General features: G+C 42.2%; 1 protein-coding gene across 1 annotated transcript; it reads right to left on the reverse strand.

The window, feature by feature from the left end:
- Positions 1 to 7,358: 7,358 nt before the first annotated feature.
- LOC118814945 (transmembrane 4 L6 family member 18-like) lies at positions 7,359 to 12,202 on the reverse strand. The gene is made up of 4 exons (XM_036580854.1): positions 11,837 to 12,202; positions 9,924 to 9,989; positions 8,107 to 8,240; positions 7,359 to 7,901 (listed from the first exon to the last, which is right to left on the reverse strand). The coding sequence occupies exons 1-4, from the start codon at positions 12,008 to 12,010 to the stop codon at positions 7,691 to 7,693; spliced, it is 585 nt and encodes a 194-aa protein (XP_036436747.1). The 5' UTR covers positions 12,011 to 12,202; the 3' UTR covers positions 7,359 to 7,690.
- Between the last annotated feature and the right edge of the window lie 3,056 nt (positions 12,203 to 15,258).

Raw genomic sequence — 15,258 nt, forward strand, 5'->3', positions numbered from 1 at the left:
CTTCATCTCTCCATTGCTGTTTTTCATTTTTTGACATAATTTGACGTTGTCAGCTGCCCTTTGCTTTGTGTCAAATTTTATGATGAATGTTCCAACAGAAATGGTGCAAAATGACTTGGAAATAATTTTTTCCTTCCATTAAAAGTTGAGAATGATTTTGTTCCGGCAGCGACGATGTGCTGGTTTTGGTGATGACCATAATGCTAGTTATCATAGCAGGATTAGTACTGTTTGATAGGTAGTAATAGCTGTTCAACTTGTGGTTTAGCATTTAATGAGTGGTGAAATTTGAAGATTTCACCTGTTTATAATAATAATATAATAATAATATAATGAAACTCTGTTCCATCAGGTTGTTAAAACTTCAGGTTGCACTTGTTAAAATACAGATCTTTTTGCAAGCCCTCGGAAAATTAGGTTAATGCTGCATATGGTTCACATCTGACATTTACTTGGCCCCAGGCACCTTTAAACCACCATGACCACAACTGACCCATAACCACTAGTTTCACATCGACACAGGGGTGGAATCCATATCTGAGCAATAGTGATAGCTGCTGTGGAATAAGAATGTTTAATCCAATAGATCTACATATGCTAGCCCTGTAATATATAATCATATCATCTTTTCTACACATATACATAAAAACACATATACAAATCGTAATGGTCCTTTTTAGCGGAGTGTATATTTATATTTAAATGCTACAGCGCCCTCAACAAATATTGGCACCCCTGGTAAACATGAGCAAAACAGGCTGTAAAAAACATTCTTTATCGATTATTCTTTTGATCTTTCATTCAAAATATTATATTAATGTCTCCCGAGTACCGCGCCACCGTCTAAGCATTGGCCCTGTCATCAGGTGACATTGTGTGAGCGGCAGTTCGAAAATATATATATATATATATATACACATTAATGAAAATCAAACCTTTATAACAGTACAGAAGAACAATGATTAAAAAAAAACTAAATCTTACCAGAAAATTAATATTTTTTCCAAACCTGTCTGTGCCACCATTATTGCACTCTTCATTTAATGCTTTGTGCCTTTGTAAAGATAACAGCTCTGAGTCTATAATCAGCTCCTATAATGCTTAATGAGACTGGAGAAAACATGACAGTCCGTTCCTCCAAACAGAACCTCTCCAGATCCTTCAGATTCAGAGCTCCACACTGTGGACTCTCCTCCTCAGCTCCTCCCACAGGTTTTCTGAGGGATTTAGGTCAGGGGACTGAAGTAGCCATGGCAAAACCTTAATTCTGTGGTCACTGAACCATTTTGTGTTGATTTTGATGTGTGTTTAGGATCATTGTCCTGCTTGAACCAAACCATGGTCCAGTTTGAGCTTCCTGGCCGAGGCTTTGGTGCTGGTACTTGATGGTGTCTGTGATCCCATGTATCTGAATAAATTTGCTTATAGTTTCCAGATGTGCCCATATTTGTGGAGCGCACTGTAGCTGTATCCTGTTTTTTCAATATCAAAACATGATCATGTGTCTGTTGCATTCTGATTGGTGTGGAAGACGATTCCATAAGCCAAGTTGAGTTTTTTGTCTGCTTGTTTTCTGCTTCTCTGTGGACTTCTGTAAAATGTTGTGATGATCTTATTGCAACATAAATGATTATTCTGAGAACAAAAGTCGTTCTTTTGACATAGTAAACAATATGTTTTGACGTATTAGAACACAGAATACTGCTGCTATGGGAAGCCCACAGATGGACGCTTGAAAACGTGCTGTATGATTCCATGGAAACCATACACAGAGTGATGAATATATGCAATAACCCTATTATCACATATATTCTCAAGGCTAGTCAGTATAGTTGGTCATGAGTGTGCAAGTGACCCACTGAAGCTCTGCTGTCCCATCAGACCTGATTAAAATTCAGATCTGGGCCACATGTGGTGCCGTAATGGCCCAGTTGTTGTACTTGTGGCTGAGAGTTGGGTCAGAGGGGTCAGGTGGCTGAGATGCGATGCTCTCAGGGCTGTAAACAGGCTAGGCTGGGTTTCAGCAGTAGCATTTGACTTTTCTGTGCCAGTAAATGCCAGATGTGGTCCAGCAGGCCGTTTCAGTCCTGCTGTCTGGAAATACTCACAGTTCAAAATGCTCTCTCACTGAGAGCCAGTAAGGAAGTCAATATACACTCTCAACAACAGACACCATATGCTACAGTTAGTGTTATAGCATAGGACTAATAACTGTTAATAATAGTGTCATTTTATTCTCGTGTAATATCATATAAGGGCGCCCCAGAGCAAGTCGGTCAATTTCAATGAACAAGAACGGAGTTAAAATTAAACTTGTTTTCTAACCATTAATATCAGACCTTCCTTTAAAATCAGAGGAAAGTTATATGTATATTTCTGTTTTTCTACAGCAAACAGTTTTGGTGGCCACAGGACACCAATATTACTGCTACTGAGAGCTAATTGGTTAGCATTACTGCTACTGAGTGCTGATCTGGTAGTGTGAGAGAAGAAACGAATGAATCTTTAACCCTCAGATTGAGCTCTGAAGTCATTGTTGACCCTCCGATATTTTCAAACATGTCTGATATTTACAACTCAAAACGTTCTGTAGAGTGAGATGGTCAGTGATGAGATGGTGAGATGGTCAGTGATGCAGATGAACAAGTGATCAGGCAACAGCCAATGAGAGACCCAGGAGGGGGAAAAAGGCAAAGAGAAACCTTTGTAGCTTTGTTTGTATTGTTCATATTGTGTAACGATGGAGGGGATCTGGGGCTTTGAGTGCTTTTCATAGCCAGAACTTGTGTGTTGAACCCTCTTTTTGCCTGGTGTCTGCATCCCCACGACAAAAAAACAGGGAATTCTATTCTCTAACTCTATTGATATTTTAAAAGTTGTGTAAAGGAGGCCCAGTTTCAGGCAGCACCACAATCCATACTGTGGTTAAACTGAGGGCCTGAGTTGAGTGCAGCTTTCGGGAAATTCCCTGCTCTAAATCAGCTACTAAACTTTGATTAACTGCTGATAATAATCAGGCGTGTTTAAGCAGCACAATCACCTTTTTTGAACTTTTTTGGAATCGAGCCCTCCAGAACCAGAGTTCCCCACCCCTGTTCTAAACAGAACACCTGCTTGAAGCCAGTTCCCACTAACTGGCTAGTTACACAGCATAATAAATAACACCACGGTCCTCTACACTGGTTCAATTCCCTGCTCCCCCTAGTGGCCATTCTGCAGACTTGAACATTTTTAACTAATATAAACGAATTATACATTTGTTCCCTGTAACTCAGGGACTGTCTTTCTGTGTTGTTGAGCTGCTGGTGAGCGATGGGAGGTGAAAGGGGAGGGGTGTGAACACGCTGCCGTGAAAAACTATTCACACCTCTCCACAAAGACGAGAGATAAAACAGACTGCAGCTTCCTTCATATCAATCTGTCCAGCACAACTGACACAATAAACACACACAGTGCTTAAACACAATGTGTTGACCTGCTTGCTCAACTACGAAGATGGAATTCCATCCAACACAGTTCCATCTAAATATATTCCATAAATGTTGATGAAGAACGTCACGCTTCCTGCCACTCACCAGACGAAGCTAGTTCCCTTGCTCGCATCTTCTGACACGAACTCCATTTCCCAGACTCCTCAGCAAAGTCACAATGCTTTCGGAGAGATCCTCATCATCCAATCAGTGCTCAAGTTCGCCGGAATACTAATGTTTTGCAGCTGTTTTAGATAATATTTAAGCCCGGGCTTTAGTTAGAATCTTTGCGAGGTATTGCTTTCTTTATGAAAGACTTTACTTCACATTTACTTTCCCCTGAGACACGATTGGACTGTCTCTCATGATCAGAGCGCCGGACGCATCCTGTACTTTCAACATTTTGGGAGGATGAGAGATTTGGGTCACCTGGGAAGAAGCTGAAACTTAGCATGATGCTAACTTGGCTGTTTGCTGCCCTGCTGTCTGCTGTTCCAGTGAACTCAATCTGTGTGATTTTTTGTGAATATTCTTCACTTATTAAGTACTGTGAAGATGCACCAATACCACTTTTTCCCTTTCAGTATCGATACCGATACCTGATCCTTTAGTATCAGCCGATACCGAGTACTGATACTAACTCTGTGTAACCTAACTCACCTATAAGTCCTGATATTTATACAATTACATTTTTAAAATATTTTATTTCAGTAAAATCTGTGTTCTGCATCACAAATAAAACACACTCATCTTGGCTAGATGGCATTTGTTGGATTGTATTTATTAGATGCTTAAGAAAACTTGATTTTGTTTATTTCCTGTACATAAATATATAATAAGAATCACATTTAACAACTTAAGTAAATGTAAAGTATCTTTATTGTTTCAAACAGTTAAAACAAAGCTGATCAGAAAACAGATAAACCTGTGGTGTTTACACATCAGCACACAGCAGCTTCTCTGGCTCAAAAACGGAGCTGAATGTTGTTTCAGATCCAGATTTCTCGGGTCGTTTGTCTGATATGTGCGTCTCGTTCACTTGGCTGCATGTCTGAACATCAGTGCAGTAAATATCACCGTCGTTCTCGCTGTCAGTATCAGCGACTTTCAGAGTTTTTCTGGCTTGGTTGAAGCGACAGGCCACTGCTGCTCAGTGATACAGCTGACCGGCGGAGGCGCACCACAGGCGGGGCTAGAGGGTGCAGGCCCGGCTAGCCAAGAGTCCAGCAGTTCCTTCCACTGTCTGAGTAACATTAACTCTGACTGTGTGAATGGCAGATGAGTGATTACTGAAAGAAGCAGCTCAGCCGTTCAGGTAAGCGGCTCCGTTAGCGTGTTCTTAACACCAAATGCTGCCGTTACAAATTCTGCCATGAGCATTTTTACTGCTGCTTGTCGTCCCACACCGCCAACGAGGTCTTAAGTTCTGTCTAGTGGTGCTCAGAAATTGCTTCGTGGTATCGGTCATGGGGATACTGACCGATACCACGAAGCACTTTCTGAGCACCACTATAATACTCTGTTTAAGTGCCAGTATTGGTGCCAACACTGATACAGGATCAGTATCAGTGCAACACTATACTACTGTGTTAACTTTCCAATTCAGGAGCTCAGAGAACTAAAACAGCCACCGTGCGCTTTCATGTCTCTGACAGCACAAAATCAAAAAAGACAACATGTTAAACTCATAACAGTGCATACATTAGTTACAAATTATTAACTGCTGTTGTTTTAAAATGACAAAAATACAGGTAAACAGGTAAAAGCAAACAATTTAAAAATATAATACAATAAAAAAAGCAGAGTAAATACAGAGTCATTTTCATTTAGAAAAAACAGGCTAATGGACTGATTTCAATGGCACGAACTGTCCTCCAGTGGGCGCTGTTTCATTGTGTTGTGGACTGAAAGTACAGTGCAGATTTAGGCTCAATCTCATTTCTTATTTTTACCCCTACCCCTTGTTTTCGAGTGTCACCCTAACCCCTTGGAACTGAGTTACAGGGTAGTGGTTGAAATCTTCCCTCTGAAATGGGACCCTCAAATAAAAAGAGCATCACTTCATTAACAGCTACCAGCGCTGCTCTGTAGGCGACCCTGCCAGTCTGCAGTGACAGCAGAGGAGGGTAAAGTTCAGCTCCTCACTGCTGGGCTTTAGTTACATTTAGGGCATCATATGATCTTCAAAGAGGGGTCAATTATTTATTATTGTCCACCCCAAATTCTTCAGTGATATGAAGCTGAAGTCAGATATTCAGCAGATTCTTGTTCGAATTTTCCTGTTCTACCTTAAATAGTCCAGCAGTTCTGATACTATTTAAGGTGGAATGGGAAATTTAGCTAACCAGCTACTGAGACATCAGCACTACTAGTGATTTTTTTATGTCTGTTATGAAGAAAAGGACCATAATACACTGAAACGACATTAAACTAACATTAAACATAAGATAATGCAATGATTATCATAATTTGTACAGAAAAAATCTCACATTTGTGTGTTTCTTTGGTCTCTTGTTCTACATCTTGCTGGTTTTTCTTTTTTCTTTTTTTCTCGTAACTCTCTGTTTGGAGTCTCTGAAAAACCTCAGTTTGGAGGGTCATGTAGCCCCAACACCTCACCCTACCCCTCTATCTCAACAAGAACCAGGACACCCTAAATGGTAGGGGTTAGGGGTGAAATGGGATTGGGCCTTACAGAGGCCAGAAGAGAACAGATTAATATGCAGACACATGATACAGTACAGTGCAAAAGGCCAGAGACCACCCCTCAATGGACTGACCACTCCAGAGTCCAGACCTCAGCATCACTGAATGAGTTTGATTACTTCAGAAAATCATCAACCAGCTTCTAAGACTGAACTTTGGAGGTGTGTCTGCAGATTCTTTGAGGAACTGAAAGTGAGTCTCCTGAAAAGAATGGAAGCTGGAATGAAGGGAAACAGAGACTCACTGATTCACACAGCTGAGAGTAGTTTTAGCTGTTGAGAATTCTGGGTAATTTTCTGTTAAAAACACAGCATACAGTTAATATACTACTTTTTCCTGAAGCTGAAAAATGAATAACCTGTACTAAATGCCCATTTTGACTGGAAACTAAATGAATGAAGGATCTGAGTTGTGTATAGTAATGTAAACATATTAAAATAATCATTGGAAGCATCATAACTACAGAATATAACTGATTATATAAATGCTTTATTGTGCTGCCGACTAACTGACCAGAGTTGCGTCATACATTCAGGTAATAACTTCATCTTGCATAACAGATTTTTACATTAAAAGTTTTACATTTTATAGATTAAATTTTTGTCTTGTAAATTCGTTAGATTCTGAAATTTAGAGGCTTTAGAAAGTGGGCGTGGCCTTTTGTCTCAAAATTAGTGCTGCAGACTTTTAAAAGTAATTTAATTTAGTTTGATGACTTTGCTGACAGTGATGTTTTGTGTATCAGAGACACTTTGTTCCTCTGTATCTCCTCACTGATCTACATTTACATGTCAGTGTGTCACTCAGATCACAGTTAAAGTGATAAACATTTCTGCGTTTACGTCAATAACAATGAAAACAATCAATTTATACTGTTCAAAGTCTATTATAAAATATAATTATATTTATAGCACTGAAAAACACATTTCAGCTGAAGTATCTCATAGCAAACTAGATTTATCCCTCATTTAAAAAACGGAAATGTAAAATTCAGACACGCCGCACATAATATATAATAATCAAAAACTTCCTGAAATCTGGAGATGAGGCACATTAATCCTACAGTCATTCTTTAATATTTGAGAATCAGCTAAATTTAATATATTTATCATTTAAACAGTATTATTTAAACTTTACATAATGTGGTGCAGCTCTATTCCTGCCTAATATTAATTAGGATAAAATAGAATAAAACTTAAATATAGTAACTTTACTTGAGAGGGCAAAATTATAAAGTAAGTAGATTTTATTCTAAGAAATTTTTACATTTTCACTTTGAATTTTTCACACAGTGTAAAGGTCAGCTGCCATGTTCAAATGACATACAAAAGTAAAAATCTGATTTTTATTAAAACTTATTTGGAGAGCAACAGTGTTCTAGCTGTTGAATTTTGCCAGGATGTGGAAAAGTTTTGTTTGTGTTTTACTTTTTTCTCTTTGTTTTTGCAGGAAATTACATCATCATGTAGCTGAATAAAGTGTTTTTTTTAGGTGTTCTATTTCATGATAATATTTCATGGCGATGCGGCTTTGGCCGCTACTAAAGCCGTTGGCGGGAGGCAGAGGCAGCTCACGAGGATACAGATAATATGAGAGGAGCAGAAGATGATCTTCAGGCTACTGATCGCCAGCAGTATGGAGAATAAAATCACGTTAAACTTCACCACGTCCTCTGGCTCTGAGCACGTACTCCACTGGGACTGGTCATGCAGATAACTCCCGCCTCTGAGAGAGAGAGAGAGAGACACAGAGAGAAAGAGAGACACACAGAGAGAGTGAGAGAGAAAGAGAGACACACAGAGAGAGCGAGAGAGAGAGGGGTGATAAGAGTGAAAGAGAGGCTCTAAAGGTTTATATAAATTGATTGACAGTAGAAAAGTCACTTTGGGCTCATAATCCTTCTGTAATGAAGCAAGTGTGAGTTTCTTACTGGCCCTTAAAAGGTGTTCCCCAGGTCCAATATCCTTTACAGTAGGGTCCATTTAGCAGCCCGGACAGTGCAACTCCAAAACTGTACATGGCGCCAACAACACCGAGTGCTTCCAAGAGAACAGACAGGCAAGGCTAGGGCACATGAAGAGAATGTATTTATGATAAAAGTGAAAAGGGAAATGCGCATTCTTTTCAGTTTTTCTTTTATGTACACATTGTCTGAAATTCTGACACGGCTACCTGTGCTAAAGGCTAAGTGCACTGAAAATAAAACAAACCTCAATTCCACAAATTCAGTATGTGAAGTACTACTGAAAACAGAAAGCAGTGTTCAGTAAATTCTGTCTGACCCGTATTGAACTGAAAGTACAAAATCAAGACCTTTGTTGCTTGACAATTAGTAATTGTTTGGGGACTGAAGACACCAAATGATCCACATCTGGAAGCAGAATTTTTAGCTGTTCTTCCGTTCCTCAGCTGCACAACCGTACAGGGCCTTTATTGCCGTATTTGGAACTTCATAATGCGCTATGTTTTGAATAGAAGACAGGCTGGCCAGTCCGGCACTGTCTGATTACGCAGCCATGTTGTTGTAACACATGCAGAATGTTTCTTGGTGTTGCTGTGTTGAAATAAGCACAGGTGTCTAAAAGGCAGCATATGTTGCTCCGAAATGTATGAATATGTTTCATTGCAGGTAGGCTGGCAGGTGTATTAAGTTGGAGGTGCTGAATTTTAAGTTGCATATACATAAATGTGATGACGATGCAAAGTGATCTGCTTTTTTCTCTTTGAATGGTTTTGATACTTTACATCAAACAGAATGTGTCATACTGAACTACAGTGAGGCAAGAAATGGCAATATATACACACAACTGACCCTTCAGTGCGGTGATGCACATCCTCTCTCTGCTTTCTCATTCAGCATGAACTGGCCTCTATCTCTCTTTGCACCTCTAAAGACTCCATTCTAAAACAAGCACGCACACGTCTTTGCCAAGGTTCAGATCTCTGTATCACTGTTAATGTTTTTAGCAGATGTTGTCCTGAAATCAGGGAATGCTGCAGCCCCCTCAGCCCCCCCACTTCCCGCATCCCTGATTCATTGTTAATGGTGCCTTCAGAGATGTTACTCTCTAATACCCCCCCACCATGAAAGATGCTGGATTTTGAACTTTACGCTGGTAACAATCTGGATATTCATGTTTTTTTTTGAGAACATGACATCCATTATTTTCATAAACAATCTGGAAAGTTGACTTTTCAGACCACAACACATTTCCATTGAGCATCAGTCCATTTCAGATGAGCTTGAGCCCAGAGAGGTCAGCAGCGTTTCTGAATGTTGTTGATATATAACTTCCACTGTGCAGAGCAAAGTCTTAACCTGCATTTGTGGATGCAGCAATGGATGGTGTTTATTGATAACAGGTCATCAAAGTATTCCTGAGAAGTGCAGTGCCATCTGAGGGGTTGAAGGTCACAGGCATTCAGTGGTGGTTTTCAGCCTTGCCGTTTACACACAGAGATTTTGTGAGATTGACTGTCAGATTGTCATTGTGAGTCAGGCCCTCTCGTCCAACATCAGTGTCTGACCTCACAAATGCTCTTTAGACTGAATGGGCATAAATTCCCACAGACACTCTGAAAGATCTGAGACTGTTAAACTCTGGAATTTGGGATGTCCAACAAGCGTATATAGATGCAATGATGAGGTGTCCACACTTTTTTGGTGTGGAAGTGTGTCAGTGATTTAGTCTGCTATCATCTGTAGTGTAAACTAAGTAGTGAGTATGAGGTATATGTGGCACTCACCCCACAACACTTGCAACAGCATAAACACTTCTCAGCCTTTTGAACAAAAAATGCTGGAATCAAAACCTGAAAGAAAGAGAAAGTTCACTTGATAAGAAACGCTTATTTTGGTGGGGAAACAGCAAAAAGCCTCTCACAATCAGGATTTCCCAGCATGCATTACACAAATACATCATACAACCATTGTGAAACCCTGTGGTGTCACCCAGTCCTGACTGCTGGCCTGGCCACTAAGCTACAAGCTAATAAATACAACCAAGCTTGCATTAGTGTAACTATTACTTCATCCATCAAGCTCTGTCTTTTACACTCTGATACTCTTCTAACAGCAGTGACTGGAGTTCACAGATCCACATCTTACTGTTTGTTCACAAACTTCCTCCTTCTAGTTTGTACTGCTCTTGTCGAGTTATTGTTTTGCTGGTCTTGACCAGAGAAAGATGGGTCACCCTTTGAGTCTTGGTACCTCTCTTGGTTTTCTCTTTTGGGGCTCCAACCTGATACACTATATTGTCAAAAGTATTCACTCACCCATCCACATCACTGAATGTGGTGTTCCACTCACTTGTTCCAATTCAGGTGTTCCAGTCACTTCCATGGCCACAGGTGTGTAAAACCGAGCCCCTAGGCCTGCAGACTGCTTCTACACACATTAGTGAAAGAATGGGTCGCTCTCAGGAGCTCAGTGAACTCCAGCGTGGTACCGTGATAGGACGCCACCTGTGCAACAAGTCCAGTCGTGAAATTTCCTCTCTACTAAACATTCCACAGTCAACTGTCAGTGGTATTATAACAAAGTGGAAGAGATTGGGAACGACAGCAACTCAGCCACGAAGCGGTCGGACACGTAAAATGACAGAGCGGGGTCAGCAGATGCTGAGGCGCATAGTGCGCAGAGGTCGCCAACTTTCTGCAGAGTCAATCGCTACAGACCTCCAAACTTCATGTGGCCTTCAGATTAGCTCAAGAACAGCGTAGAGAGCTTCATGGAATGGGTTTCCATGGCCGAGCAGCTGCATCCAAGCCTTACATCACTGTTTCACTCATACCAGCACAACACACACTAACACACCACCACCACGTCAGTGTTACTGCAGTGCTGAGAATGATCCACCACCCAAATAGTACCTGCTCTGTGAGGGTCCATGGGGGTCCTGACCACTGAAGAACAGGGTAAAAGGGGGCTAACAAAGTATCAGAGAAACAGATGGACTACAGTCTGTAACTGTAGAACTACAAAGTGCACCTATATAGTAAGTGGAGCTGATAAAATGGACAATGAGCGTAGAAACAAGGAGGTGGTCATAATGTTATGCCTGATCGGTGTATAACATCACCAAGGGAGCAAGTATAAAGGGAAAAAAGGAGAGGACCCAAAAAGAGCCCTGTGGGAGCCTCACTGGTAGAGAGTCTGCAAAAAGTAAAGACTAATTCAGTTATGAATGTGCTATTAAGCCACAAATTACCAATTACACACATAAGCCCTGTTGCCAGCCATATATCAGACAGTGTGCTGCATGATCAATAGATGAACAGCGAGAGGCTGTGATTTTCAAAAAGCTGCGTTCTGTTCATCCACAGTGGAAAGATTTTCAAAAGTCTTCACCAGGAACGAGTTTTAAACAGGCTCTATTTTTGTTAGTGATGGAAAACGCTGTTTTGTGTGTACGGGAGATCAAAAAACAGAGAAAAAAATACATTTTTAAACATTTTTGTTATATAAAACAGCATAAATACTACATGCATATGGATAAAGGACCTCATTTCATATGATTTTCTTATCTTGTAATTTGCCCAGTGCTACCAGTTAAAAATATAGGCTGGAGTTTGGAGGAGCAAAAGTGCATTACTGAGTTCCTCAGCCTGTTTTCAATGTAATTAGGTTTAAACAGAGCGATTTAAACACCGCTTACCACGAGTCCTCCGACCAAACCCCCTGACAACCTCACCTCTGTGGTGAGTTTGCCTTGAGAAAAGTACTCATATGACCACCCAGGGAAGAAGAGAAGAATGCTGCAGATAATGGAGGTGATGGCCAGAGGATACAGGAATACTGTAGTTACACACAGACCCTTTTGGTTACACATCCTGATGGGAGACGTTCCACAGCGAGAGCCAGTGAAAGAGGAACTCAGAAGAAATCCAGAGAAGCAAAGTAATCCACACGCCCAAACACAGAAACACAGAGCTCGTCTCTCAGGCTGAACCGTACAGGCTTTGTTTTATCAGACTTGTTGTGGCTGAGCCAGAGTGAGTTGGAATGTGAGTGGGTGCGTCTGTGAAAGAGAAATCTGTGTTGTAGAGCCAAGATTATTTCTGGACGTGGACTCTAAGTAAAAACATTGGAAGGAAATCTGAGCATCTGCCATGAACCATTTCACATCAAACCACCCTGAATGACTTCTGAACTATGGAGGAAGTTAGAAAAGAAATGGAATTCCATAGTATCTTACTCAGCACAGCCTGCACCAACATAGTAGCTTACTGAGCACAGCATACACCAACACAGTAGCTTACTCAGCACAGCCTGCACCAACATAGTAGCTTACTGAGCACAGCATACACCAACACAGTAACTTACTCAGCACAGCCTGCACCAACATAGTAGCTTACTGAGCACAGCATACACCAACACAGTAGCTTACTCAGCACAGCCTGCACCAACACAGTAACTTACTCAGCACAGCCTGCACCAACACAGTAACTTACTCAGCACAGCCTGCACCAACAAAGTAACTTACTCAGCACAGCCTGCACCAACACAGTAGCTTACTGAGCACAGCCTGCACCAACATAGTAGCTTACTGAGCACAGCATACACCAACACAGTAGCTTACTCAGCACAGCCTGCACCAACACAATAACTTACTCAGCACAGCCTGCACCAACAAAGTAACTTACTCAGCACAGCCTGCACCAACAAAGTAACTTACTCAGCACAGCCTGCACCAACACAGTAACTCACTCAGCACAGCCTGCACCAACATAGTAGCTTACTGAGCACAGCGTACACCAACACAGTAGCTTACTCAGCACAGCCTGCACCAACACAATAACTTACTCAGCACAGCCTGCACCAACATAGTAGCTTACTCAGCATAGCCTGCACCAACACAGTAACTTACTCAGCACAGCCTGCACCAACACAGTAACTTACTCAGCACAGCCTGCACCAACACAGTAGCTTACTCAGCATAGCCTGCACCAACACAGTAACTTACTCAGCACAGCCTGCACCAACATAGTAACTTACTCAGCACAGCCTGCACCAACACAGTAACTTACTCAGCATAGCCTGCACCAACATAGTAGCTTAGTCAGCATAGCCTGCACCAACATAGTAGCTTAGTCAGCACAGCCTGCACCAACACAGTAACTTACTCAGCACAGCCTGCACCAACATAGTAGCTTAGTCAGCACAACCTGCGCCAACACAGTAACTTACTCAGCACAACCTGCACCAACACAGTAACTTACTCAGCACAGCCTGCACCAACACAGTAGCTTACTCAGCACAGCCTGCACCAACACAGTAGCTTACTCAGCACAGCCTGCACCAACATAGTAGCTTACTGAGCACAGCCTGCACCAACACAGTAACTTACTCAGCACAGCCTGCACCAACACAGTAACTTACTCAGCACAGCCTGCACCAACATAGTAGCTTACTCAGCACAGCCTGCACCAACATAGTAGCTTACTCAGCACAGCCTGCACCAACACAGTAACTTACTCAGCACAGCCTGCACCAACATAGTAGCTTAGTCAGCACAACCTGCACCAACACAGTAACTTACTCAGCACAGCCTGCACCAACATAGTAGCTTAGTCAGCACAGTCTGCACCAACACATTAACTTACTCAGCACAGCCTGCACCAACATAGTAGCTTAGTCAGCACAGCCTGCACCAACACAGTAACTTACTCAGCACAGCCTGCACCAACATAGTAGCTTAGCCAGCACAACCTGCACCAACACAGTAACTTACTCAGCACAGCCTGCATCAACATAGTAGCTTACTCTGCACAGCCTGCACCAACACAGTAACTTACTCAGCACAGCCTGCACCAACACAGTAGCTTACTCAGCACAGCCTGCACCAACATAGTAACTTACTCAGCACAGCCTGCACCAACATAGTAGCTTACTCAGCACAACCTGCACCAACATAGTAACTTACTCAGCACAGCCTGCACCAACATAGTAGCTTAGTCAGCACAGTCTGCACCAACACATTAACTTACTCAGCACAGCCTGCACCAACATAGTAGCTTAGTCAGCACAGCCTGCACCAACACAGTAACTTACTCAGCACAGCCTGCACCAACATAGTAGCTTAGCCAGCACAACCTGCACCAACACAGTAACTTACTCAGCACAGCCTGCATCAACATAGTAGCTTACTCAGCACAGCCTGCACCAACACAGTAACTTACTCAGCACAGCCTGCACCAACACAGTAGCTTACTCAGCACAGCCTGCACCAACATAGTAACTTACTCAGCACAGCCTGCACCAACACAGTAGCTTACTCAGCACAGCCTGCACCAACACAGTAACTTACTCAGCACAGCCTGCACCAACACAGTAACTTACTCAGCACAGCCTGCACCAACATAGTAACTTACTCAGCACAGCCTGCACCAACACAGTAGCTTACTCAGCACAGCCTGCACCAACACAGTAACTTACTCAGCACAGCCTGCACCAACACAGTAGCTTACTCAGCACAGCCTGCACCAACACAGTAACTTACTCAGCACAGCCTGCACCAACATAGTAGCTCAGTCAGCACAGCCTGCACCAACATAGTAACTTACTCAGCACAGCCTGCACCAACATAGTAGATACTCAGCACAGCCTGTACCAACACAATAACTTACTCAACACAGCCTGCACCAACATAGTAGCTTAGTCAGCACAGCCTGCACCAACACAGTAACTTACTCAGCACAGCCTGCACCAACATAGTAGCTCACTCAGCACAGCCTGCACCAACATAGTAACTTACTCAGCACAGCCTGCACCAACATAGTAGCTTAGTCAGCACAGCCTGCACCAACACAGTAACTTACTCAGCACAACCTGCACCAACACAGTAACTTACTCAGTACAGCCTGTACCAACATAGTAATTTACTTAGCACAGCCTGCACCAACATAGTAACTTAATAAGCACAATCTGCACCAACACAGTAACTTACTCAGCACAGCCTGCACCAACATAGTAGATACTCAGCACAGCCTGTACCAACACAGTAACTTACTCAGCACAGCCTGCACCAACATAGTAGCTTAGTCAGCACAGCCTGCACCAACACAGTAACTTACTCAG

Source organism: Colossoma macropomum, unplaced genomic scaffold, assembly GCF_904425465.1.
Source record: "Colossoma macropomum unplaced genomic scaffold, Colossoma_macropomum, whole genome shotgun sequence".
NCBI classification, from domain to species: domain Eukaryota; kingdom Metazoa; phylum Chordata; class Actinopteri; order Characiformes; family Serrasalmidae; genus Colossoma; species Colossoma macropomum.

Bases quoted from the DNA above. Each gene is read 5' to 3' on its own strand.
- LOC118814945 (XM_036580854.1), bottom strand. From the start codon at position 12,010: ATGTGTAACCAAAAGGGTCTGTGTGTAACTACAGTATTCCTGTATCCT. The intron at 9,990-11,836 runs GTAAGCGGTGTT...TCTTTCTTTCAG, and splicing joins GTTTGGTCGGAGGACTCGTG to GTTTTGATTCCAGCATTTTT. The intron at 7,902-8,106 runs GTAAGAAACTCA...TCTCTCTCTCAG, and splicing joins GGAACACCTTTTAAGGGCCA to AGGCGGGAGTTATCTGCATG.